General features: G+C 46.8%; 1 protein-coding gene across 1 annotated transcript in view; it reads right to left on the minus strand.

Annotated features, from left to right (window-relative positions):
• Nucleotides 1-26,202, minus strand: part of ddr2l (discoidin domain receptor family, member 2, like) — a 230,020-nt gene that overhangs the window by 57,483 nt on the left and 146,335 nt on the right. The window contains exon 12 of the mRNA XM_084323157.1: nucleotides 7,293-7,537. Coding sequence (XP_084179283.1) covers nucleotides 7,293-7,537 — 245 coding nt within the window. The remainder of the gene's footprint in view (nucleotides 1-7,292; nucleotides 7,538-26,202) is intronic.

Genomic DNA, 26,202 nt, shown 5'->3' on the forward strand with positions numbered 1-26,202 from the left:
GCGTCATATTGTAAGCAAAGATAAACACTCCTTCTTTCAACTGTGTCTTTGTCTTTGGCTCATCGCTACTCCAATGGTTAGTAACTTAAAAAAGTCAAAGTAACAGTTTTACTGAAACGGATTACTGTTCTGTGGAAATCCCCTAGGATTCCATGTGCATCTGCACTGGTCCGGCCTTCAGCAGGAATAGCCTGTAAGCTTATAGATATATACAGATACAATACAGACATATACAATAAACATATACTTAATCATGGTTATATGTTTACACATCACACATGTAGCTCAATCATCACCCGTTGTAGGATGACTTTTCCATCGGTAGTGTGATAGTAATGGGTTAACCGCTGCAGCAACCAATCAGTGAAGTGCATTCTAGGATTCTTGGGCGCCACCCGAGGGCGCACGGTTTGTACAGTGAGACAGAACATAACTCGTCTTCCGAGATAGGATCATAGCGGCCAATCAGCGAGCTGCAGTTTAGGATTATTGGGCGCCGACCGGGGCAGAAGGCTTACAAGGTCATAGTCATACACACAGGGAGGGAAAGAGAAGCGCCCTGAGTGTCAAGCTGAATATACTGCCTTCCTGCTTGGCAGTATGTATATAGTATGTAAGTATCAATTATACTTTCTAGTTTATTTAACATGTGCACTCAACATACACTGATCATTTTAGTTATTCCTGAGTGAAACACAGTGACATAACTTAGTGATGCATTATCTTGTAGGCACAGAGCACAATTGTCCTTGGACGAGCTCCTCACTCTGGAATGTGCCCTGTTCGGGGGAGGGACGCACACACACAGTCCTGAAGCACCCAGCATTAACAGGGAACGGAACAATTGCACTGCTGTGATATACAAGATAATATATGGTCCTTCAGCATATACAATAAACATATATTTAATCCTCTATTTATATATGTTAATGCTTAATATACTACATCACACATTGCTTCGCTTTTAAACACAGAGGGAGCAGTCTTTTTTGCAGTGCCTAGGTACAGAGGTCACTTGTCCAAGTGCCACAAGACAGAGAGAGAACAGGATGTCAATACAAAAAGGGTCACTGTAGTCAGTGGCACTTCAACAAAGTCGTATTATGTTTAGCAAGTAAGGAGACATATAGATTACATCTCAAAGCACTCAAAATTGTCATTTTTCAATTTTTATCGATTTCTGAAAAGGTGTACGTTTTGAGCATTTGGGAGACATTCTAAATTATTTTGTTCTCCGCAGACGGGTGCAAACAAGCCCGTCGACTCAGAAGAGTTTTTAACCTTCTGTAGTGTGGTAGTGAAAGGGTTAACCCTTGGTAGTGTGGTAGTAAAAGGGTTAACCCTTTGTAGTGTGGTAGTGAAAGGGTTAACCGTCTGTAGTGTGGCAGTGAAAGTGTTAACCTTATGTAGTGTAATAGTGAAAGGGTTAACCAGTCGTAGTGTGTTAGTAAAAGGGTTAACCATTTGTAGTGTGGTAGTGAGAGGTTAACCCTCTGTAGTGTGGTAGTGAAAGGGTTAACCCTTTGTAGTATGGTAGTGAAAGGGTTAACCATCTGTAGTGTGGTAGTGAGTGTTAACCTTCTGTAGTGAGATAGTGAAAGGGTTAACCTTATGTAGTGTCACTTCACTACACACATGAGTGCATGCTTACCAACTGTCCGTCTGCAACACTACTATCACCGACATCTTAGAAGGGAGATCCCCCCTTGAATGGCCCTTCTAAGGTTTCTCTCCTCCACACTTCAAGTTCAAGTTCTTTAATAGTTGTCATACAGAAGTACAGAATACTTTCATACAAAATGCTTCTTACTGTTACGCTCCAGAGACTGTGCTAGACAAGATAGTATCAAATAACATAATAACATAATATAGCATGAATTTAGAAGAAGAAAATGAGGTCACAGTTTTCGGTATAGACATATGTACAATGTTCTGAGTTACCATATAATATACAATACACAATACTATGCAGTGTACTAATGTACAGTACTATCTAGTGCAAAGCAGAAATGGGATGAGGTACAATTTTAGGTACAATTTACAGTAAGGTGTACGAGTTGTAGTGCAATCCTTCATCCATAAATATAAAGTGTGGGGAGTGGGTGCTACAGTGTGTTTGTTTAAAGTGGGTGTGTGCTATAAAGTGTGTGGAGTGGGTGCTACAGTGTGTTTGTTTAAAGTGAGTGTGTGCGTGTGGATGTGTGTGCTATGTGCGTTTGGTGGTTGTTGTTGTGTAGTGTTCATTCATTGTTCGTTTAGCAGCCTGATGGCCTGGGGATAGAAGCTACTTCTGAGTCTTTCTGTGCTCGCCTTGAGACTCCTGTATCGCTTGCCTGACCGCAGCAGTTCGAAGAGGCAGTTGTTCGGGTGGCTGGAGTCTTTAATGATTCTCTTAGCCTTGCCCTTGCAACGCTTGTAGTAAATGTTCTGGAGGGTGGGGAGCCCCCCTCCAATTGTGCGTTCGGCTGAACGTGTCACTCTTTGTAGTCTGCTTTGGTCTTTTGCAGTGCTATTCCCAAACCAGGAGGTGATGTTGCCGGTCAAGATGCTCTCTATTGTACATGAGTAGAAGTTCTTAAGGATCTTCTGGCTGACTTGGAACTTCCTTAGGCGCCTGAGGAAGTAGAGGCGTTGTCGTGCCTTCTTCACCACACTGTTAATGTGTGTGGTCCATGTCAAGTCCTCGGATATGTAGGCTCCGAGGTACTTGAAGCTGTTGACTCTCTCAACCGGTGCCCCGTCGATGCTGAGGGGGCTGTAGTCCTTGACCCCCGACCTCCTGAAGTCCACAATCATCTCCTTTGTTTTGCTGACGTTCAGGGAGAGGCTGTTTTCCTGGCACCATCCCGCCAGGACCTTGACCTCTTCCAGGTAGGCCCTCTCGTCGTTGGCAGAGATCAGGCCCACCACCACTGTGTCGTCAGCAAATTTGACGATTGTATTGCTACTCCGCTGAGCCACACAGTTGTGTGTGTACAGGGAGTAGAGGAGGGGACTCAGAACACAGCCCTGGGGGGCCCCTATGTTGAGGGTGATGGATGAGGAGGTGCAGTTGCCTGCTCTCACCACCTGGGGTCTGCCAGTCAGGAAGTCCAAGACCCACTGGCAGAGGTCATAGCCCAAGCCCAGGTCCCTGAGCTTGGCTATGAGTATGGAGGGGACTATGGTATTGAATGCCGAGCTGTAGTCGATGAATAGCATTCTCACATAGTTCCCCTGCCTCTTGTCCAGGTGTGATGCTGCTGTGTGCAGCACATGGGATATGGCGTCCTCCGTGGACCTGTTGGGGCGGTATGCAAATTGCAGGGGGTCCATGTTGATGGGGAGGGAGGAGCAGATGTAGCCCTTTACTAGCTTCTCAAAGCACTTCATGGCTATGGAGGTGAGAGCTACAGGGCGGTAGTCGTTGAGGCAAGCAGGCTTGGATTTTTTGGGTACAGGGATAATAGTGGACTTCTTCAGGCAGGTGGGGATGACAGCCTGTTCTAAGGACAGGTTAAATATGTCAGTGAATACTGGGGCCAGTTGGTCGGCACAGACTTTTAGGACGCGGCCGGGGATGCCGTCCGGACCTGCTGCCTTCCTGATATTCACTTTTTTAAAGGTCCGCCTCACCTCATGCTCTGTTACCCTGAACACTGCGCCTCCATCAGCAGCCGATCCCCCCCCCCCATTGCCGAGGCTTGTGAGCTGGTGTTGTTATTACCAGCATCAAACCTCGCATAGAAGGTATTGAGGTCGTTTGCTAAGGAGATGTCACTGTTCAGTTTGAGGGAGGCGCCTTTGTAGTCTGTCATCGTTTTGAGCCCCTGCCACATAGCTCTAGAGTCAGCTTGTTCAAACTGGAGTTCAATTTTATCCCTGTAGCGCCGTTTGGCCTCTGACACTGTCCTCCTTACGTTGTGTCGCGCCACCTTGTGGTCATTCATGTTGCCTGCCACTAGGCCGTCATTGTATGCTTTGGTGCGCTCTCTCAGAGCTTCACGGACGGATTTGTCTACCCAGGGTTTTTGATTTGGGTAAACTTTCATTTTGGTAGTGGGGATTGTTTCTTTCACCCTAGTACAGACATAGTCCAGCACTGTCTCCGTGTAGGCATTAATGTTATCTGTGTCGCGGAACACAATCCAGTCTGTGTGGTGAAACACTGACCGGATCGTCTCTTCTGACGTCAGATCCCATTTCTGCACCTCTCGCGAGACTACGGGAGTACTTTTAATTCTCTGTCTGTACTTTGGTGAAAGGAAAATGGATGCGTGATCTGACTTGCCAAAGCCACTATCAGAATGAGCCTTGGAGGTGGTGGTGCATTAGGTTTTAGTGAGTTTTTCCTTACCTTCACGTGGGGTATGTCTGGGAGTGTTTGCATTCATTCATTTATTTTGCATTTATTTTAAATTTGTTGGACCTTATGGTGTTCTTGTTTTGTTCTTGACTTATTGTTATGTTTCTTCTTGACTTGTTTAAAGAAGACGTGTCCGGCCCATGGGGACATTAACGTGTGTTGTCGGGCCTTACAAATACACTTGATTTGATTTGATTTAGTGTAATAGTGAAAGGGTTAACCCTTAGTAGTGTCTTAGTAAAAGTGTTAACCGTATGTAGTGTAATAGTGAAAGAGAGAGAGAGAGAGAGAGAGAGAGAGAGGAGGGGGGAGGGAGGGAGAGAGAGGAGAGAGATAGACAGAGAGAGGGAAGGGGGATAGAGAGAGGGAAGGGTGGGAGAGAGAGAGAGGGGGGAGATGAGAGAGAGAGACAGAGAGAGGGAAGGGGGGACAGCGAGAGGGGGACGGGTGGGAGAGAGAGAGAGGGAAGGGGGGGAGAGAAGAGAGAGTTGGGGAGAAAGAGACAGATAGAGGGAAGGGGGAGGAGAGAGAGAAGAAGAAGAGAGAGGGAAGGGGGGATAGAGAGACAGAGAGAGAGAGGGAAGGGGGGAGGAGAGAGAGAGAGAGGGGAGAGAGAGATGGGGAGGGGGGAGAGAGAGCTAGAGGATAGAGAGACAGAGAGAGGGGGAGTGAAAGGGTTAACCATCTGTAGTGTGGTAGTGAACGTGTTAACCTTCTGTAGTGAGGTAGTGAAAGGGTTAACCATATGTAGTGTAATAATGAAAGGGTTAACCCTTAGTAGTGTGTTAGTAAAAGGGTTAACCATTTGTAGTGTGGTAGTGAAAGGGTTAACCGTATGTAGTGTAATAGTGAAAGAGAGAGATAGAGAGAGAGAGAGGGGGGGAGGGGAGGGGGGAGAGAGAGAGAGGGGAGGGGGAGAGAGAGAGAGAGGGAGAGAGAGAGGGGAGGGGGAGAGAGGGAGAGAGAGGGGAGGGGGAGAGAGAGGGTGAGAGAGGGGGAGAGAGAGGGGAGGGGGAGAGAGAGGGGAGGGGGGAGGGAGGGAGAGAGATAGAGAGAGAGAGGGGAGAGAGAGACAGAGAGAGGGAAGGGGGGAGAGAGAGGGAAGGGTGGGAGAGAGAGAGGGGGAGATGAGAGAGAGACAGAGAGAGGGAAGGGGGGAGAGCGAGAGGGGGAAGGGTGTGATAGAGAGAGAGGGAAGGGGGGGGAGAGAGGAGATAGATGGGGAGAGGGGGAGAAACAGACAGATAGAGAGAAGGGGGAGGAGAGAGAGAAGAAGAAGAATAGAGAGGGAAGGGGGGATAGAGAGGAGAGGGGGAGAGAGACAGAGAGAGGGAAGGGGGGAGGAGAGAGAGAGGGGAGAGAGAGAGAGAGAGAGAGGGAGGGGGAGAGAGAGAGCGAGAGGATAGAGAGACAGAGATAGCGGGAGTGAAAGGGTTAAGCTTCTGTAGTGAGGTAGTGAAAGGGTTAACCTTCTGTAGTATGGTAGTGAAAGGGTTAACCATCTGTAGTGTGGTAGTGAAAGTGTTAACCTTCTGTAGTGAGGTAGTGAAAGGGTTAACCTTAAGTAGTGTACTAGTGAAAGGGTTAACCCTTAGTAGTGTGTTAGTAAAAGGGTTAACCATTTGTAGTGTGGTAGTGAAATGGTTAACCTTCTGTAGTGTGGTAGTGAAAGGGTTAACCGGCTGTAGTGTGGTAGTGAAAGTGTTAAGCTTTTGTAGTGAGGTAGTGAAAGGGTTAACCTTCTGTAGTGTGGTAGTGACATGGATAACCCTTTGTAGTGTGGTAGTGAAAGGGTTAACCCTTGGTATTGTGTTAGTAAAAGGGTTAACCTTCTGTAGTGTGGTAGTGAAAGGGTTAACCGTCTGCAGTTTGGTAGTGAAAGGGTTAACCTTATGTAGTGTAATAATTAAAGGGTTAACCCTTGGTAGTGTGTTCGTAAAAGGGTTAACCATTTGTAGTGTGGTAGTGAAAGGGTTAACCGTCTGTAGTGTGGTAGTGAAAGGGTCAACCTTCTGTAGTGTGGTAGTGAAAGGGTTAACCTTATGTAGTGTAATAGTTAAAGGGTTAACCCTTGGTAGTGTGTTCGTAAAAGGGTTAACCATTTGTAGTGTGGTAGTGAAAGGGTTAACCGTCTGTAGTGTGGTAGTGAAAGGGTCAACCTTCTGTAGTGTGGTAGTGAAAGGGTTAACCTTCTGTAGTGTGGCAGTGAAAGGGTTAACCTTATGTAGTGTGGTAGTGAAAGGGTTAACCATTTGTAGTGCAATAGTGAAAGGGTTAACCATTTGTAGTGTAATAGTGCAAAGTGTCCCTTCAACCCTTCGAAGGAAGCGCCTCACCTCTCCAAACTGCCCCTCCCCCAGCTTCTCACCTCTCCAAACTGCCCCTCCCCCAGCTTCTCACCTCTCCAAACTGCCCCTCCCCCAGCTTCTCACCTCTCCAAACTGCCCCTCCCCCAGCTTCTCACCTCTCCAAACTGCCCCTCCTCCAGCTTCTCACCTCTCCAAACTGCCCCTCCCCCAGCTTCTCACCTCTCCAAACTGCCCCTCCCCCAGCTTCTCACCTCTCCAAACTGCCCCTCCCCCAGCTTCTCACCTCTCCAAACTGCCCCTCCCCCAGCTTCTCACCTCTCCAAACTGCCCCTCCCCCAGCTTCTCACCTCTCCAAACTGCCCCCCCCCCCCCAGCTTCTCACCTCTCCAAACTGCCCCTCCCCCAGCTTCTCACCTCTCCAAACTGCCCCTCCCCCAGCTTCTCACCTCTCCAAACTGCCCCTCCCCCAGCTTCTCACCTCTCCAAACTGCCCCTCCCCCAGCTTCTCACCTCTCCAAACTGCCCCTCCCCCAGCTTCTCACCTCTCCAAACTGCCCCTCCCCCAGCTTCTCACCTCTCCAAACTGCCCCTCCCCCAGCTTCTCACCTCTCCAAACTGCCCCTCCCCCAGCTTCTCACCTCTCCAAACTGCCCCTCCCCCAGCTTCTCGCGGAACACCAGCTGCTGCCGTGGGAACTCGGCGGCGGAGATGTCCTTCCGGGTCAGCGAGTCCACGGTGAGGGCGGGCACAGCGTACATGTTGCTGCCGGTGACGCCCTGCAGGCGCACAATGTCCGTCTCGGCGTAGTGGGGAGCGTTGTTATTGAAACACTGGTGCGGGGTGCACTGGGTGATATCGGGCTCCGCGTAGCCACCGCCGCACGCTGGGGAGGAGGAGGGCGGAGACGGGTCAGAGACACACAAGAGAACGGGGTCAACAACGTGGCTCCACTTCTGCTTTCCTTCATGTTTATTAAAACATTTAAAATTTCATTTTTGTTTGGATTGGATCTTTGACCTCAAAATGTGTTCAAATTAAAGTAGATTAGATTCAAATGTACAGTACAGTACAGCGAAGGGAGGCTTGGCATCCAACCAGAGTGCAATAGTAATATACAATGTACAGGTGATTAAACTGGATATAACATATATGAATGTGTATGCATGTGAATGAATGTTGGTGGTGGTCGGAGGGGCCGTAGGCGATGATTATTCGCCACGCTTCCGTGAGTCTGCCTCAGGGCAGCTCTGGCTGCAATTGTAGCTTACCACCACCGGGATGACTGTGTATGAACGAATAATGGACTCTGTGAAGCGCTCTGGGTGTCATGAAGAGCGCTATATAAATCCAAGCCATTATTATTATTATTATTATTATACAAATGAGTACTACTGAGTAATAGTGCTAATCCGATGTATGTACAGAGTTGTAGTAATAATATGTACAGTGATACAGGTATAAAGACACTATGGTAGTTAGTTACCGGAGTCATACAGTACTGGCCAGCAGCATAACTAGTAAGAGAAGTTAAGGGATAAGTACAGATATAAATATAGTATCTATCTGCATATGTGTAACAAGGATTATATGCAGGCATGTACAGACAGATGTGCATAGATATATATATATATATATATATACAGTAGGAATATATATATATATATATTGTACATGCTATCATAAAGAGTGGGTTATATGCTGGTGTATAAGTAGGTTTATAAAATGATTATATGCAGTATATGCAGTAAATATAAACATATACATATATATTTGGTACATATATACAGCACTATTGTACATGCTATCATACAGCGTATATCGGTAGACTATAGTATGAGGTAGGTAGTTATGATTATTATGATTACAGTTAGGGATGTCCGATATTATCGGCCTACCGATATTGGCATTAACACTTTGAGTGCCAACGACGGCAGTTGTAGACCGTGAAAGCAGTAGGTACTGTAGGTATAAATTGAGTATAGGCAACACAAGGACTGCCTCTATATGACAGCTAAAGATAAAGTGTAGATGAGTGAAAGGTTTGTTTTACGCCGGTGAAATCAGACGTTTCCGTTATGTTTTGGTTCTGAGTAAAAGGTTTGTTTTACGCCGGTGAAATCAGACGTTACCGTTGTGTTTTGGTTGTGAGTAAAAGGTTTGTTTTACGCCGGTGAAATCAGACGTTTCCATTGTGTTTTGGTTGTGTTTCTACAGAGCTTCAAAAGAAGGGAGGGTCATCAGGTCAGAACACCAAGGAAACTACAAAAGAAGGGAGGGTCGTCAGGTCAGAACACCAAGGAAACTACAAAAGAAGGGAGGGTCGTCAAGTCAGAACACCAAGGAAACTACAAAAGAAGGGAGGGTCGTCAAGTCAGAACACCAAGGAAACTACAAAAGAAGGGAGGGTCGTCAGGTCAGAACACCAAGGAAACTACAAAAGAAGGGAGGGTCTTGGCGCTAAGTGGTGCAGTGGGCAAGGCGCTCGCCACTAACGCAGGAGATGCTGGGTTCGAGCCCAGCTCTCGGCGTTGCTTCCGGCTTGGCTGGTTGTTCATACTAATACAATTGGCAGTATTAGGGGATGGGAAAGCCGTTGGGTGGGGATCGGACGTTGTGGACAGCGACTCCTACAGGTCGGTTGGTGCGCCTGTACAGCAGAATCAGGAAGCAACGGGGGCAGCGTGTCCCTCCCATGCGTTACTCCTCGCCGCTGAGAGATCGCGCTGTGCAGGTGAAAAGATGCGACAGCTGCCTCATCGTGTACCGGAGGGGACACGTGATGCAAGGCTTGGTCCACATTGCAGCCGACCAGTGGGAGGCATGGTCTAACAACGTTCGAGACAGGGGAGGGTAGAATTAGATAATACGAAATTGGGATGGGAGAAAAATTGAAAATGGGGAGAAAAAGTAGATTTAAAAAAAGAAAAAAAAGAAGGGAGGGTCTTCACGTCAGAACACCAAGGAAACTACAAAAGAAGGGAGGGTCGTCAGGTCAGAACACCAAGGAAACTACAAAAGAAGGGAGGGTCTTCACGTCAGAACACCAAGGAAACTACAAAAGAAGGGAGGGTCGTCAGGTCAGAACACAAAGGAAACTACAAAAGAAGGGAGGGTCGTCAGGTCAGAACACCAAGGAAACTACAAAAGAAGGGAGGGTCTTCACGTCAGAACACCAAGGAAACTACAAAAGAAGGGAGGGTCGTCAGGTCAGAACACCAAGGAAACTACAAAAGAAGGGAGGGTCTTCACGTCAGAACACCAAGGAAACTACAAAAGAAGGGAGGGTCGTCAGGTCAGAACACCAAGGAAACTACAAAAGAAGGGAGGGTCTTCACGTCAGAACACCAAGGAAACTACAAAAGAAGGGAGGGTCGTCAGGTCAGAACACCAAGGAAACTACAAAAGAAGGGAGGGTCGTCATGTCAGAACACCAAGGAAACTACAAAAGAAGGGAGGGTCGTCATGTCAGAACACCAGCGCTCTATGCCCTGCTTGCTGCCAGACTTTAGTGGCAGTCCTATTAAAGCCTCTCGTGCATTTCTTTAAAAAAAAATATTTCTGTCTGATGTGTGTGTTGGAATTTAGTACCTTATTTTACTGTGAATTTCTCCAGACCTCTCTTGGCAGAGCCTGGGGTGTGGCCAGAAGTAGCACCGTAACCTTCTGTAGTGTGGTAGTGAAAGGGTTAACCTTATGTAGTGTGGTAGTGAAAGGGTTAACCTAACCCTTTGTAGTGTGGTAGTGAAAGGTTAACCTTCTGTAGTGTGGTAGTGAAAGGGTTCATCTTTTGTAGTGTGGTAGTGAAAGGGTTAACCGTCTGTAGTGTGGTAGTGAAAGGGTTAATCGTCTGTAGAGTGGTAGTGAAAGCGTGGTAGTGAAAGGTTAACCTTCTGTAGTGTGGTAGTGAAAGTGTTAACCCTTTATAGTGTGGTAGTGAAAGGGTTAACGATAGGTTATGTATATAACCTAGTTATATGAGTACTGGCTGAGCGTCCTGCTCTTCGCCATCGAGATATACCTCATCTCCAGTACCTAGTGTACTCCATCAACGAATAAAAAACAATACACCCAGCACCTGCCAGGCCCCGCCCTAGTGACGTACTATATAGCACTAGGCGTGGTCACCACTCGCTCTTCCTCGGAAAAAAACGTTTCCAAAGAAAAGTTTCCCCAAGGGACCTCAGGGCAAGCTAAGAGCAGGACGCTCAGCCAGTACTCATATAACTTGGTTATATACATAACCTATCGTTATATTAGTTGTACTGGCGAATCGCGTCCTGCTCTTCGCCATCGAGATATGGGGACAGAGCAGACGCGAGGACCGACAAATGCACCCCCTGAGGACCCGGAAGCCCACATCAGGGGGGAGGGGAGTCCCGTCACCCCATCCTTCCTAATGAAGAGGGGGCGGCAGTCAACTCCACCCGAGTGCGAACAAGAGGGAACTAGAACCTCTTGAACGCACAGCACAGGCGGAACCACGTGTGACACAACACATTGTGGCCCACACCCACACACTCCTGCTACCCCACCAAAGGGCGGGAAGCAGGAGAGGTCCCAGACCTCAGAACCGCCTGGGACAGAACGAGTGGAGTGCGCCCTGACGCCCCCAGGGGGAGCCAGCCCGGCCAACGTGTAGCAAAGGGCAATGCCCTCGCACAACCAATGTGACAGGCGCTGTTTCGACAGTGCCTTACCAGCACGAGAGCCACCGTAACAGACAAAGAGCTGATCGGTAGCCCTGAGGCCCTGAGTACGGCTGAGGTAAATCCCCAAATCCCGGACCGGACATGACAGGTGAAGGCCCGCCTCCAACTCACTAGCGTGAGGAGGCGGATGAAACGCCTGAACCATAATATCCCTGGAGCGGAAAGAACTCCGGATATTTTTTGGCACGAAGGCTGGATTAGGCCGCAGAGTGGCACCGCTATCGGAACGAATAGACAGACACTCGGGCCGCACCGAGAGAGAACAAAGCTAACCCACGCGTTTAGCGGAGGTGATGGCCAGCAAAAACGCAGTCTTGAATGACAGCTGTTCCAACGGCGCTTGCTCAAGAGGCTCAAACGGGGCCAAGGACAACCGACCGAGGACCAATTGAAGATCCCAGCTCTGAGCCAAAGAGCGTTTCACCGGCTTAAGGTGTCGAACGCCAAGCAGGAAACGCTTCACAAGAGGGTGGCTGAACAATACAACACCCTCAAACCCCTCATGATAAGAGGATATAGCCGCCGCATATACCCTCACCGTCGAAGCCGACAGTCCATCAAGGAGAGACTGAAGGAAAATAAGGACAGCATCCAGGGGGCAGGACACCGGGTCCCTGCCCCCCGCCTTACACCACTCTTGGAACATACGCCACCTACCAGCGTAAAGCGCAATAGTGGAGGGAGCACGCGCATTCCGGATGGTGTCAACCACAGAAGGGTCCATCCTCTCCAGACTCACCCTCTCACCAGCCAAACCATCAGAGGTTGGCGCCTCACCGGGGGCTGAAACAGCGACCCGTACGCTTGAGAGAGGGCCCTCGCCGACCAAGGAACAGGCCACGGCGGGGCTACCAGTAGCTGGATCAGGACCGGGAACCACACAGCTGTGCCCCGGTCCGGCGCAACCAGGATCACGGTCCTGCGCTCCCTCCGTACCCGCTACAACAACTGACTCAACAGTTGTATGGGGGGAAAGGCGTACAGAAGCCCGGGCGGCCATGGATACATAGAGAAGGCATCCACCCCCAAGGGAGGATTGTTTTCCCGACTGACCGAGAACCACAAGGGGCACTTGTGAGATTGTCTGCTCGCAAACAGATCCACTGAAGCTTCCCCGAAGCGATCCCAGATCTGCCTGACTATGTCTTGGCGCAGTTCCCACTCGTCGCGACGAGGACCGCCCCGAGACATCATATCCGCACCCACATTCTCCTTGCCAGGGATGTGGAGCGCCGTCAGACTGCGCAGACTGCGAGATGCCCATAGCCAGAGTTCGACCGCCGCCCGGTGCAGACGGGTGGAGCGTGTTCCACCCTGCCTGTTGATATACGCCACTGCCGTCATACTGTCCGTTCTGACCATAACGTGGACCGCCCTCAATTCCAACACATTGATGTGCAGGGTAGACCGGGCAGCATGGATCGTCCAGCTGCCCCCCACTGCGTCGGTCCGACACGTCCCTCCCCAACCCGTGAGGGAAGCGTCGGTGAAGACCGTGACGTGTGAACGCCTGCTGCCCATGGGGACCCCATTGGTGAGGATACCAGGCCTCCTCCAATGGGCGAGTTCCCCCCATATTGACAAAGGAACCGTCAACCGTTTCCATTTGTCCCTCACCGAGTCTATTCTCATACTGGAGAACCACCTCTGTATCCTCCTCATGAAGAGGAGGCCAAGAGGGACCACCGCGTGAGCAGATGCCATCATACTGAGCAGGCGCATCACTTGCAGCGCCGTGACCGTCTTTCCAGGACGGAAACCCCCGAGCGCGTGGAGGATAGACACCCTCCGTTGCTCCGAGAGGGTTACAATCATGGGTCTTGACCTCAGAGTCAAGCACAAGTACTCCACCTGTTGACTGGGAAGAGGCGTACTCTTCTTCCAGTTCACAGCAAAACCCAGCTTGGTGAGGAATTCCACCACCAGCCTGGTATGAGACCTGGCGACCTCCTCCGACCGGCTGAGGAGCAGAATGTCGTCGAGATAGAATAGAATTCATATCCCCTGATGACGTAGAGGCTTCAGCGCAGTCTCTACGCACTTGGTGAATGTGCGGGGAGCCAGAGAATAGCCGAACGGCAACCTCTGGTATTCGTACGCTACGCCCTGAAACAGGAACCGTAGGTATTTCCTGTGAGGAGGGAAAATCGGGATGTGAAAATACGCATCCTTCAGGTCTATGGAGGTGAACCAGTCTCCCACCCTGACAGCAAGTAGCAGGTGTTTGACGGTCAACATTCTGAATGGTCTCGCCACAATCAGACGATTGAACGCGGACAGATCCAGTATAGGTCTGACCCCTCCCGTTTTTTTGGGCAGCAGAAAATAACGGGAGTAGATGCCTGACATCGCGTCCTCTCTCGGGACCGCGACTACGGCCTGCTTCGCCAACAGAGATTGGATCTCGTCGGCCAGAGCTGTTACTGCTGCTGACCCTGATAATAGGGTCTGCACCAAACCGGAGAACGGAGGGTGGGGTTGTGCAAACTGCAAAACAAGCCCCAGCCTCAACGTTCTCTCTACCCATCTCAACAAACGGCATTCTTGTCGCCATATGTGATAATAATCCCAGAGCGCACCCGCCGTCAACTGACGCTGGGCCGCAAAGGAACAGCAGATAGGTGGCCCGGTCCCTCACGCTGTGCGTAGCCTCTGAACCCGCCAAAGCGGACAGGGCGGTCGCACCCAAGGGGGGACCCCGACAGAAAGGGCCGGTTTGAAGCTGCCATCAAACTAGTTGACACACGCTCCCCCACTGAACACCCCTCTAGAGCATGCTGAGGAGTTGTTCCGCAGCCAGACATGCAAGGCGTGAGGACCCCATGGGTTCCTACACACCGTAGCCCTGCAGTGATATTGCTACCACCCAAATCACGCGCGCCTCTTCTTTGCAGACCACTGCCGATCTCGGGGGAGTGGGAGGCATCAACGTGATACCCCGCCTGCGTCTCCGCAGAACGACCAAAGAGTCCCTCTGTGGAAAAAGGAGCCGTGAGGAGAGAAAACCTTTCTTCTTCCCCAAGAGAAGATTGCTCCAACCAGAAATGCCTATTAACAAGCGTTAATCCTCCCCGCAGTTATAGCTTGCGACTGATTCAAGATCTCTATAACACCAAAAACATGCAAAATGTTTTCAGCGTCGGCTGGTCCTGTAGCCCCACTACCCGACGCTAATGTGGACAGAAAAACAGTCAGCTGAGCCACAACACTGGCCGCCGCTAATTTCCATCCTGTAGCAGTATAACTCTCATCAGTCCATACTGCCACCCGCCGGGCCGACTCGCTCTCAAGCGTCGGCTTCCGGGTGGGACACCGTTCAACCACGCCGGGGCACAGGATCGATGCTACCTGGCTACCTAGCCACGGCACACCCGCCCTGCACCCTGTTGTCAACCCATTCACCTGTAAAAAGGATAAATAGGACTCAGCAAAACCCCCCCAATTAGGTACCGACTGACCTTCATTAATGAACCGGTTAAGAGGAGGGAAAAGCGGCAACATCCCACGGCGGGGAACATTAGAACAGTGACCCAGCATTATAGCATTAGTGTTAGCAGCGCGCTCCAGGATCACCTGGAAAACGTCCACTTCAGGGGAACGTTCACCAAAACATCCCGCCCCTGGCACCGACACACAACTCGGTTGTGTAACAAAACAACCAGCATTACTAACACTAGCATTAATGCCTGATGACACAGGGCTTACCTGTGTACGAGCCGGCTCGATAGCCAAACCTCGCACGCTGTCCCTCGATCTGCTGCCACAAGACGAGGAAACATCAGGATAGACCCGACGTGTCGTTGGAACATGCCGCGAAGATTCCAGGGGTAGGCAAATCTCCAGTAAGCACTCAATATTACGCAATTTCTCTAAACTTTTCATGACAACTAGTTGCATAGGGTGCACGCATCCGCTATGATGGAAACGAAAATAGAGGAAGAGCGAGTGGTGACCACGCCTAGTGCTATATAGTACGTCACTAGGGCGGGGCCTGGCAGGTGCTGGGTGTATTGTTTTTTATTCGTTGATGGAGTACACTAGGTACTGGAGATGAGGTATATCTCGATGGCGAAGAGCAGGACGCGATTCGCCAGTACGACTAATATAACCTTATGTATTGTGGTAGTGAAAGCGTTAACCCTTTGTAGTAGTGAAAGGTTTAAGGTAGAAAGTGTCCCTTTAACCCCTCGAAAGAAGCATTACTGAATTCCAAAAGTGAGGCACCAAGCAGGGCTGTCTCACCCAGAGGTCGCCGCGGGGTCGGAGGGCATTGCGCCTTCTATCTTTAAGCTCTTACCACTCAGCCAGCCCGAAGTCATGTGACAGGAAGACAGCAGGCGCAGATCATAGAGGGGGTTGCTGAGGAGGAGGAGGGCTGGAAGAAGGAGGGATGAAGATGGAAGAAAGAGGAGGCAGAGGGACAGAGGGACAGGGCTGGGAGGTGTAGAAGAGAGAGACTAGAGGATCGGTCAGCATGCAGATACAGAACCAGAGAGGAACGCCACACGGAACAGCAACACTCAACGCTCAAGAGTCCTAGTATTGACCTCCGAAGATTATTCAGGAGTATTCCGTCTATGATCCCATTTATAATAGCCTGGATAAGCTCATATCCCGTTTATAATAGACTGGATGAGCTAATATCCCGTTTATAATAGACTGGATGAGCTAATATGCGGTTTATAATAGACTGGATGAGCTAATATCCCGTTTATAATAGCCTGGATAAGCTCATATCCTGTTTATAATAGCATGGATAAGCTCATATCCTGTTTATACTTTAATAGCCTGGATAAACTCATATCCTGTCTATAATAGCCTAGATAAGCTCATATCCGGTTTATAAAAGCCTGGATAAGCTCATATCCTGTTTATACTTTAATAGACTGGATAAGCTCATATCCTGTTTGCGTGAATATTAAAGGCAACCAACTTGTGTTCAGCTTTTCGTTCAGCGTTTCTCTGATTGGCCACACGGCCACGTGACCGCCCTAGCACACGCCCTTATTCGTTGACAGACGCGGCAGAGAGTGAGCTGGGATCATTTGGTGGTCGAACCAGTTCAGACAGAGGTGTTTATTTATATTAATAAACATATCTACTAGAAACACTGGTGTTCTGTTGTGTGACTGTGCTAAACTCTTCCACCACATGACCGACATTTGACATACAGTACACCTCCTATCTATGTTGGGATTATGTTGTAACGTTATATGTTATTTCGCCCGTGGAGGCTGCTGAAGCGCCAGCGGGGCGACGCGGTGGTTTGTCCCCGGCTTCCGTGCGCCGCCGCCGGCCGCAGCAGCGGCCGTGCTCCGTTGTAGAAGCCCTTCAATGACAGCGCTCTCATATTTTGCGAATGCATAAACTATATCTTAAATTATGGCTAAGCGCCAGCGGGGCGACGCTGTGGTTTGTCCCCGGCTTCCGTGCGCCGCCGCCGGCTTGACGCAGCAGCGGCCGTGCTCCGTTGTAGAAGCCCTTCAATGACAGCGCTCTCATATTTTGCGAATGCATAAACTATATCTTAAATTATGCGAAGTCATTGATAAGCGACAGCCATATTAGACACATAATTTAAGATATAGTTTATGCATTCGCAAAATATGAGGGCGCTGTCATTGAAGGGCTTCTACAACGGAGCACGGCCGCTGCTGCTGGAGCTGGAGTCAAGCCGGCGGCGGCGCACGGAAGCCGGGGACAAACCACCGCGTCGCCCCGCTGGCGCTTCAGCAGCCTCCACGGGCGAAATAACATATAACGTTACAGCGTACAGTTCCACACTGATGTACAGTGACACCCAGAGTTTCTAGTTACAGTAGTGACGCGTCAATCGAGATAGTCCTAACAGTGTTTATTATTAAGAGTCAGATAGTCCGCACAGTGTTTATAGTCCTAACAGTGTTTATTAGTAAGAGTCAGATAGTCCTAACAGTGTTTATTATTAAGAGTCCTAACAGTGTTTATTATTAATTAACGTCATAAACCAACTACCAGATTTATTTTGCACCAGGGAACTTGAAGGTTCCTGCCGCTTGTGCTCGCGGCAAAAGGGGGCGGGCTAGCGGCGTGGGGTCGTGGCCAATCAGAGAAAAGCTGAACACAAGTTGGTTGCCTTTAATATTCACGCATCCTGCGTATAATAGACTAGATAAATTCATATCCTGTTTATAATAGACTGGATAAACTCATATCCTGTTTATAATAGACTAGATAAGCTCATATCCCGTTTATAATAGACTGGATAAGCTCATATCCCGTTTATTTTTTTTGATCCACTTTTTCTCCCATTTTCTATTTTTCTCCCATCCCAATTTCGTATCATCCAATTCAACCCTCCCCTATCTTGAACGCTGTTTCTTGCCTCCCACAAGCCGGCTGCAATGTGGACAAAGTCATACATAGCACAAGTCCCCTCCGATACTCGAGGTAACAGCAGTCGCATTTTTTCACCTGCACGGCGCAATCTTTCAGTGTTAGGGGTCTGCGCTTTGGAGGGGCGCCGCCCCCATCGCTTCCTGATTCTACTGCGCAGGCGCACCAACCGACCTGTAGGAGTCGCTGTCCACAACGCCCGATCCCCACCCATCAGTTTCCCACCCCCTAATACTGCTAATGTGTATTAGTACGGACGACCAGCTAAACTGAAAGCAATGTGGAGGCTGTTCTGCAATATTACAACATACAATACGCACCCCTACTAGCTAGTATCCAGAATATGAATATGAATGTAAACGTATGTAAACTATGAACCAAAGGGACAGATACAGCCTTGAGAAAGGAAACATGTCTTAACCCTTTCACTGCCACACTACAGAAGGTTAACCCTTTACTATCACACTACTTCACTGTGGCAGTGAAAGGGTTAACCTGCTGTTGTGTGGCAGTGAAAGGGTTAACCGTTTGGTAGTGCAGCAGTGAAAGGGTTAAAAGGGGCACTTCAACAAAAAAACTATTCTGATTTATTTTGCAAACACTCTTTTTATTGAGAAAAAATGTGTTGGAATAATGGCCAGTGATTTAAGTTCAAGTTCAAGTTTTGTTTTGTCACTTATAAGGTACATTACAGTAAAATTCTTTGTTCTGTATGAGCCTCCTGAGATTGTGCTCCATACAGTAAAAAAGTAAAAAAAAATAAAGACAAAACACTATAAAAATATACAATATATAAAACTAAAGTGCAAAATGCAAACAAAATGCAAAGAGTGGAGAGACTGGGAGACCCATGTTACTGACCAGACACTCTATATCAGTGATGGCTGTTTACTGCAGAGTGGAGGGACTGGGAGACCCATGTTACTGACCAGACACTCTGTATCAGTGATGGCTGTTTACTGCAGAGTGGAGGGACTGGGAGACCCATGTTACTGACCAGACACTCTGTATATCAGTGATGTCTGTTTCCTGCAGAGCGGAGGGACTGGGAGACCCATGTTACTGACCAGACACTCTGTATCAGTGATGTCTGTTTACTGCAGAGTGGAGGGACTGGGAGACCCATGTTACTGACCAGACACTCTGTATATCAGTGATGACTGTTTACTGCAGAGCGGAGGGACTGGGAGACCCATGTTACTGACCAGACACTCTATATCAGTGATGTCTGTTTACTGCAGAGCGGAGGGACTGGGAGACCCATGTTACTGACCAGACACTCTATACCAGTGATGGCTGTCAGAGTGTAGAGCTATTTAACACTTATTAATACAAAAATACCAACTACAGCACCTTTAAGGTGTACCTCTGAACATGGACCTATAGACGAAATAAATGCTAAACAAAACCGAAATGAAAAGCTCCCTGATCTGAACCTCCAGACCTTGAAACTGACTATATGAATATAAACAAATCAAAACTAAACTGACTATATAAATATAAACAAATCAAAACTAAACTGACTATATGAATATAAACAAATCAAAACTAAACTGACTATATGAATATAAACAAATCAAAACTAAACTGACTATAAACAAATCAAAACTAAACTGACTATATGAATATAAACAAATCAAAACTAAACTGACTATATGAATATGAACATGATCAAAACTAAAATGACCATGAGAAATGTGTCAAATTGAAATAATACTTATACATTCTCCACTTCTTGTCAAATTATAGCGAAGTTAAACTATTCCTCAATCTCATTCATGCCAGTTAGGATACCTTGATACCAAAAAATTTGTTTCGATACTATACCAATATGAATTTCGATACTTTCCCTCAAAATCAGGGAAACACTCTCAGATGTCATTATTGTTCTTTATTTTAAAACACAACAATGAACAATGACAAGAGTACACATTTTTTATTAAAAGCAATGGCATTCAAAATGCTGGGGAACTTTTTTTGCACTCAAAACAGTTGCTGTACAAGGTTTCTGAACCCAGCTTTCTCAACTGTATATATATTGGAACTTGGTCCACACAGATGAACTCTGCGACTGCCCTGTTGAGCCTTTGATCATCTTTGGACTAATTTGTGTACTTAATATGCTGCTCAAAAAAAGCTGGGAGGTTAGGTTGCTTCTGAGTGGGGGGAGTCACTCTGTGAGCCAAATGCAGCAGACTTCTGTAGTTAAAAATAATTCAAGGGGTAGAAAAAGTATGGTTGTATTATTATTATTATACATTTGTCATAGCAGAGGGCCTAATTAGTTTGAGATACCATAACCTAGAAAACATTTTGATGAGTGACTGATTATATATAGCCTATCATAATCTAGAACTAGGTTATGTCATATTGTAGGCTGTTTAACAAAAATAAAATAGATTTCCGTTGTCTTTATACAGTATGTATGAACCATTAAATGGGCAATTGTCAAATGTGTCTGTATAAAGTTTGTGACTAAGCTATACAGATGCAGTGTGCATCAATTCATTTCTGTGGGTAGGCAGCAGGGGATGCTGTGTTTACTAGCTTTCAGCACGGCAGTTTAGGCTATATATAGCTTATTATTAGGCTTTTCAATTTATTTTCTATTCTTGCGAATAGCATTGTGGACATTTTCTAATGCTTGTATAAGGAACTTAGCCCATTTCGTGACTGTGATGCAACCCTTGGTTGAATACACATTCACGTATTCAACCAAGGATTGCATCAGTCACGAAAGGGGCTAATAAGGAACTGAACGAGAGCTAGCATAGCTCATCCAACTAATGTTGGCATCAATGGCATGACTACAGTACTGATACTGTAGCATTAACGTAACGTTAGTTATCATACCATTGATTGATTGATTGAAAACTTTATTAACAGATTGCAGAATGGGTACAATACAGTACAGCTCAATACACACAATTGTTAAGGGGATGCAGACCAGAGAAAGACTTTCGTCTTGTTTACATCAGGGTCCCCCATTTTCAATTCATCAGGACATATATGACATACATGACATACAGATAAACAGTACTGCTACATCTATACATTTATGACATACCAGATTTGCAAATACAGTACTGTTTGTGATACAGAAGGAGTCAGGAAAAGGGAGTATATACATTTGACGTAGAAACTGTACATTGGAGGAGGTTGGGTGGGGGGGGTTGGGTACACTGGGATATTGACAACCATACTGGGTAATCTACATTGGAGGTGGTTGGGGGGGGGGGGCACACTGTATATACAAGCAAAACTGTACATTGAGGGGGGGGGGGGGGGGGGACACTGTACAAACAAACAAAATTGTACATTGGACTATTGACAAAACCATACTAGGTAAATGACTGTACATTGGAGGGGGTTGGGTTAGGATATTTACAGGGGCCAGTGTTGAATTGCAGTCTCCCGTAGGTGTCCCTTGAGAGAGGTTTTGAAAGTGGGTAGTGATCCACATTCCTTTACAGCTTTGGGTAGGGCGTTCCACATTGATGTGGCATAATTGCGAAACGTGTTTAGTCCCTTATTTGAGCCGAATCTGGGTTTAACATGATTTGTGGAGCTCCCTCTGGTGTTGTGATCGTGGCATTCACTGACCTTTGGGAAGTATTTTGACATGTACATGGGTACCTTGGTCGTGTAGTGTATCTTGTAGACCAGGCCCATTGCAAGTTGCTGTACTCTGTCGTCTACTCTAAGCCATCCTAGGTTGTCAAAGTGGGCAGGGGTGAGGTGGGTTCTAGGAGTAAGGTCAAGCAGTAGTCTGACCAGTTTGTTTTGAGATGTTTGTAATTTTGTTTTTAGCGCCTTTGAGGTGCTTTGGTACCATGAGGTGCAAGCATAGTCGTAGTACCCCTGAATGAGTGCTCCTGCCAGAGTCTTCAGGGTATTCTTGTTTACCAGAGAGGAGATCCGGTACAAGAATCGAGTTCGTTGGTTGACTTTTTTTATTACATTGGATGCCATTTTGTCACAGGAGAGATTAGCCTCTAGGATGGAACCCAGGTAGGTAATTTCATCTTTCCTTGTGACAATATTGTCACCCACTGTAACTGAGAAGCCGTCGGTCTTGCTGAGTTTGTTATTTGAACCGAAGAGAATGGACTCTGTTTTGCCCATGTGTAATGATAGTTTGTTATCAGCGAGCCATATGCAGATTCTGCCTAGTTCCGAGCTGAGGGTTTTTTCAACCTGTAACTTGTTCTTGTCAGAGACCAGCAGGGCTGAGTCGTCCGCAAACAGGAACAAGTTGCAGTCACAAGCTGACGACATGTCATTTGCGTAAATTAGGAACAGTAGCGGTCCTAGTATGCTTCCTTGTGGAACACCACAGCTCACTGTGAGGGGGGGGGATAGGGTACCGTTTACCTCCACCATCTGTTCCCTCCCCTCAAGGTAGGATTGCATCCAGCTCACTGATAAACTATCAAAACCAATTGCTTTTAGCTTGTCAATCAGAATGGAGTGATTGACTGTGTCAAAGGCCTTTTGTAGGTCCAGCATGACCATGCCGCAGTATTTGCCTGCGTCCACCTCTTGTTTGATGTGGTCATTCAAATAGAGAAGGCATGTGTCAGTGGAGTGGGACGTTCTGAAGCCAGATTGGAATTCGTAGATTAGATTTTTTTCCGCTAGGTACTTTTCGACCTGTTCGTAGACTATTTTTTCCATGACTTTCGAGATGGAGGTGAGAATAGAAACAGGGCGGTAGTTGCCTGGGTCTAATTTGCTGCCCTTTTTGTGCAGAGGGGTCACCCTCGCAATTTTGAAGTCCTTGGGGACGTGTCCCTGTTTTATGGAGAGGTTTATTATGTGTGTGATGATTGGGGTGATGGCGGCTGCTGAGTCTCTGAGGAATTTGGAAGGGATGTTGTCGTGGCCAGTGGCCTTGTTAGGTTGGAGGGCGCTCAGTTTATTGAGTACCTCATCTGTTGTTACCATTTCCAGCTTGAAGTCGTCCTTGCGGACCCCTAGGTTTTTGTAGTAAGCTACTATGTGTTCTACCCCATAAAGCCCTGAGTGGGAGGGTAGTTTGTTTACCAGTGTTGTGGCTATGTTTGTGAAGAAAATGTTTAAGTAATTGGCTACATCCAGCTTGTCTGTGATGAGCGTGTTGTCCGTTTTTATGTTTATGTTTGAGAATCTGGTTTTAAGTTTTTTACTGCATCCTAGTTGATTATTGAGTAATTTCCAAAGTTCACGTGGTTTGTTTTTGTTTTCCTCAGTTTTGTCATTGATGAAATTCTTTTTTGCAGTTTTGATCATGGAGTTTACGTCGTTTCTTAGTCTGTTTCTTTCTAGTTTGAGTTCAGTCACGTGGGCTTGGAGTTCACTGCTCGTGCTTTTAGTAAGCTTTGACTGACTTTTACGAAACTCAGAGCATTTTTTGTCTCTGGTTTTCATAGCGGCCAGTATTTCGGAGTGCATCCACGGCTCAGCGCGATTTTTTACCCAGGTGGTTCTTAGGGGGACCATACCATCGGCAATTGCAGTGAGGATCTTTATTAACGTTAGCTAGCTAGCACATTTTGCATAGAATAAACTTGGCTAATGTTAGCTTATATAGCTAGCAAACTATAATTCTAGTTAAAGCTAGCTAGCTAACGTTAATCAATAAAGATCCTCACTGCGATTGTTGATGGTTATGATAACTAACGTTAATGCTAGCTCTCGTGACTACAGTTCCTTATACGAGCATTAGAAAATGTCCACAATGCTATTCGCAAGAATAGAAATCTTAATCTCTCTCCATCAGAGCTCTCTCTTCCGGTAAACTAGCGCAACGTCACCACTGACAGCAGCGCTGTGCTCCAATAGGAAGGCATTCGCATGCATAAATGAATAAATTAAAGGGAACAAAATATTTTTTTTTTCAAACGCAGTATAGTATCATCTCAAACACTCTAGTACCGCGGTACTATACTAATACCGGTATACCGTGCATCCCTATACTGGACCTGTGTATACTGTATACTTTTATACTTTACTTAACTTATTCATAGTAAATATCCAGATTCTAAGTGTTATTGACCATATTTATTGTACCGTATAATATAACCGATATCTGCACCTTTGATTACAGTTTACTTTCTCATATTGTTATATTCAGAGTTAATTATATTGTTTACACTGCCTATTTGCTTTTACTTTCCTACTGTACTATAATTGTATTGCCTATATGTATGTCTACTATTACCCTGCTCATACCTGTACCTCCCCTCCCCCTCTCCCCCATGCTGCCATGATGCTTGAATTTCAAAGGAATATCTTATCTGATCTCATCTTAATTTTGCAGAGAGAAGGTGCTGAGAGCGATGCCATGCAAGTGATTGACAAAAAGAGTGTAGGATGTTCAAAAGTCCACCAGGAGGAGCTACAGAGCAGCATCGGTGATTCCACCATGTGTGTCTTCTGCCGCGAGGCGGCTTATTTGTATGCCCCTTTGCCCGCTTGCTGGATTGGAGAACTGGACCTTATCACACGCGCTCTGGTTGGCTTTTACACTGTGTGGCAGTGAAAGTGTTAACCTTCTGTGTATTGTCGCAGTGAAAGGCTTAACCGTTTGGTAGTGCGGCAGTGAAAGGGTTAAGAACAAAATAAGAGGAAATCTGTTCTTATATCGCTTTGTGAATGAGGCCCAATGTTACTTACCCTTAGCTGCCAGAGTTGTACCCTTCCTTCTGACCTGTTGTACAGAACTTGTAAGTCACTTTGGATAAAAGCTTCAGCTAAATGACTAAATGTAAATGTCAATCTCCCTTATTGAAAGCAAGATCTATATTGAAACAGCCTTAATTAAATTTCAGTTGTAGCAAGTGAAAAGTCAGTCGCTAACCCTCATCTCAGCTCACCAAACAGCCTCTGTAGCTAAAGATAGAGATACCCCCCTATAGCTTCCCCTTCTCAACAACTCTGTTTTTGTTTACACGGTCATAGTGAAGTAGGGTAATTGAGGGTGACACTACAGGAGGTAGACGTCAGTGAGGACTAGGGATGTGCATGACTGACCAAAATCATTTTTGAATAGTCTACTGTTCTTAACACAATCACGTATATGTACGTGTTTAACTCGTTATTTCTTTTATTCGCTATTGCCATTCATAATTCATCGAGGCACCTTGTGCATACTGTTCTGAGTGTGTCTGCGATTGCGGACGGTCAATACCGCCCCCTAACGCATTGTGGCAGCAACTGCACTACATTAGAAATGCTGTGGTTTGTTATCTGGGCCGAGCTGAGCCGTGCAGGCGGGGTTTAAATACTCCGTCGAGGTAACCTGTTTCAACGATACATCTGCGAGGCTGCCCCCCCCCCACCCCTCCATATGCAATGCTGTTGAACGTGGCACGGACCTCCACGCCCAGTACTTCAAATGGCGATCAGATAATTGGATAATTTTTTTTGCATTACATCAGAGACAAGGTAAGAACAAGAAGCTTGTGTGTGGACCGTGTTGTGCTTTTTACCGTTGGCTGCGGCGGGGGTAAGTGAATTTCACTAAAACGCTATTATCGCGTCTTTTCCTGGGATTATTAAGAATCACCAAAACTATACTCATATTCAAAACGGTATAAAACGGAAATGTACGGATGAAAAAACAATCTGTTTTGTGCATGTTGACTGGAAGCAACTCACTGACAATCGACGGGTTTATTAGACCCATAGCTATAATATAAGATATATTTTAAGCACTCGCAAGTGAACAAAGCACCCCATTGACTTACAGCACTGGCGTTCGATACAGAAGGTAAACAGCGACCCCTGGCCGTGAATGTGTTAAGACCGAATTCCAACATTTAGGCTGCCTCTAAATATAAAAATGTATTAAATAAGAATGGTTTGCTTCACCTAAAATATATATATATAATAATAATAATAATAATTTATATATATATTTTTCGACTCTGACATGAAAATCGAATGTGGAGACTGGCACGACTACCGTACATTTCCAGTTTATACCATTTTGAATATGAGTATAGTTTTGGTGATTCTTAGTAATCCCAGGAATAGAGGACGGGTCCCCTATAATAACCCTATAATGGCCGGGGGTTTGATACATGCAGACAAATACAGGCCGGCTTCCAATACAAGGTCGCAAGTATATATTTTTTTTGGTGCTGTGATATAGAATGATAAACTCTTGCCAATGCAAATTAAGTGCTGCCTCTCTCTACACTGACTACATTAACGTTTCCCTCGCGTTAGCTTCGTTGGTTAACGTTCGCTATCTATATGGCGTTGGCAGGCGTTGTCCAGTTGACATTACAGATCATGATGGCTATGATAGCGTTAGCTAAAGCTACTGCATGTTACTGTATCAATGCAACTCGATTCGACTGAGGTAGAGTCAAGAAGGTACCACACGCTAAATCGTCCCGGACCCCGCAACCTATAGACAGTTCCAACTTCAGTGTGTGAATTACGTTAATCCACCACAGTTTCACCCTGACAAAGC

Source organism: Notolepis coatsorum (genome assembly GCF_963971535.1).
Source record: "Notolepis coatsorum genome assembly, chromosome: 10".
Lineage (NCBI taxonomy): Eukaryota > Metazoa > Chordata > Actinopteri > Aulopiformes > Paralepididae > Notolepis > Notolepis coatsorum.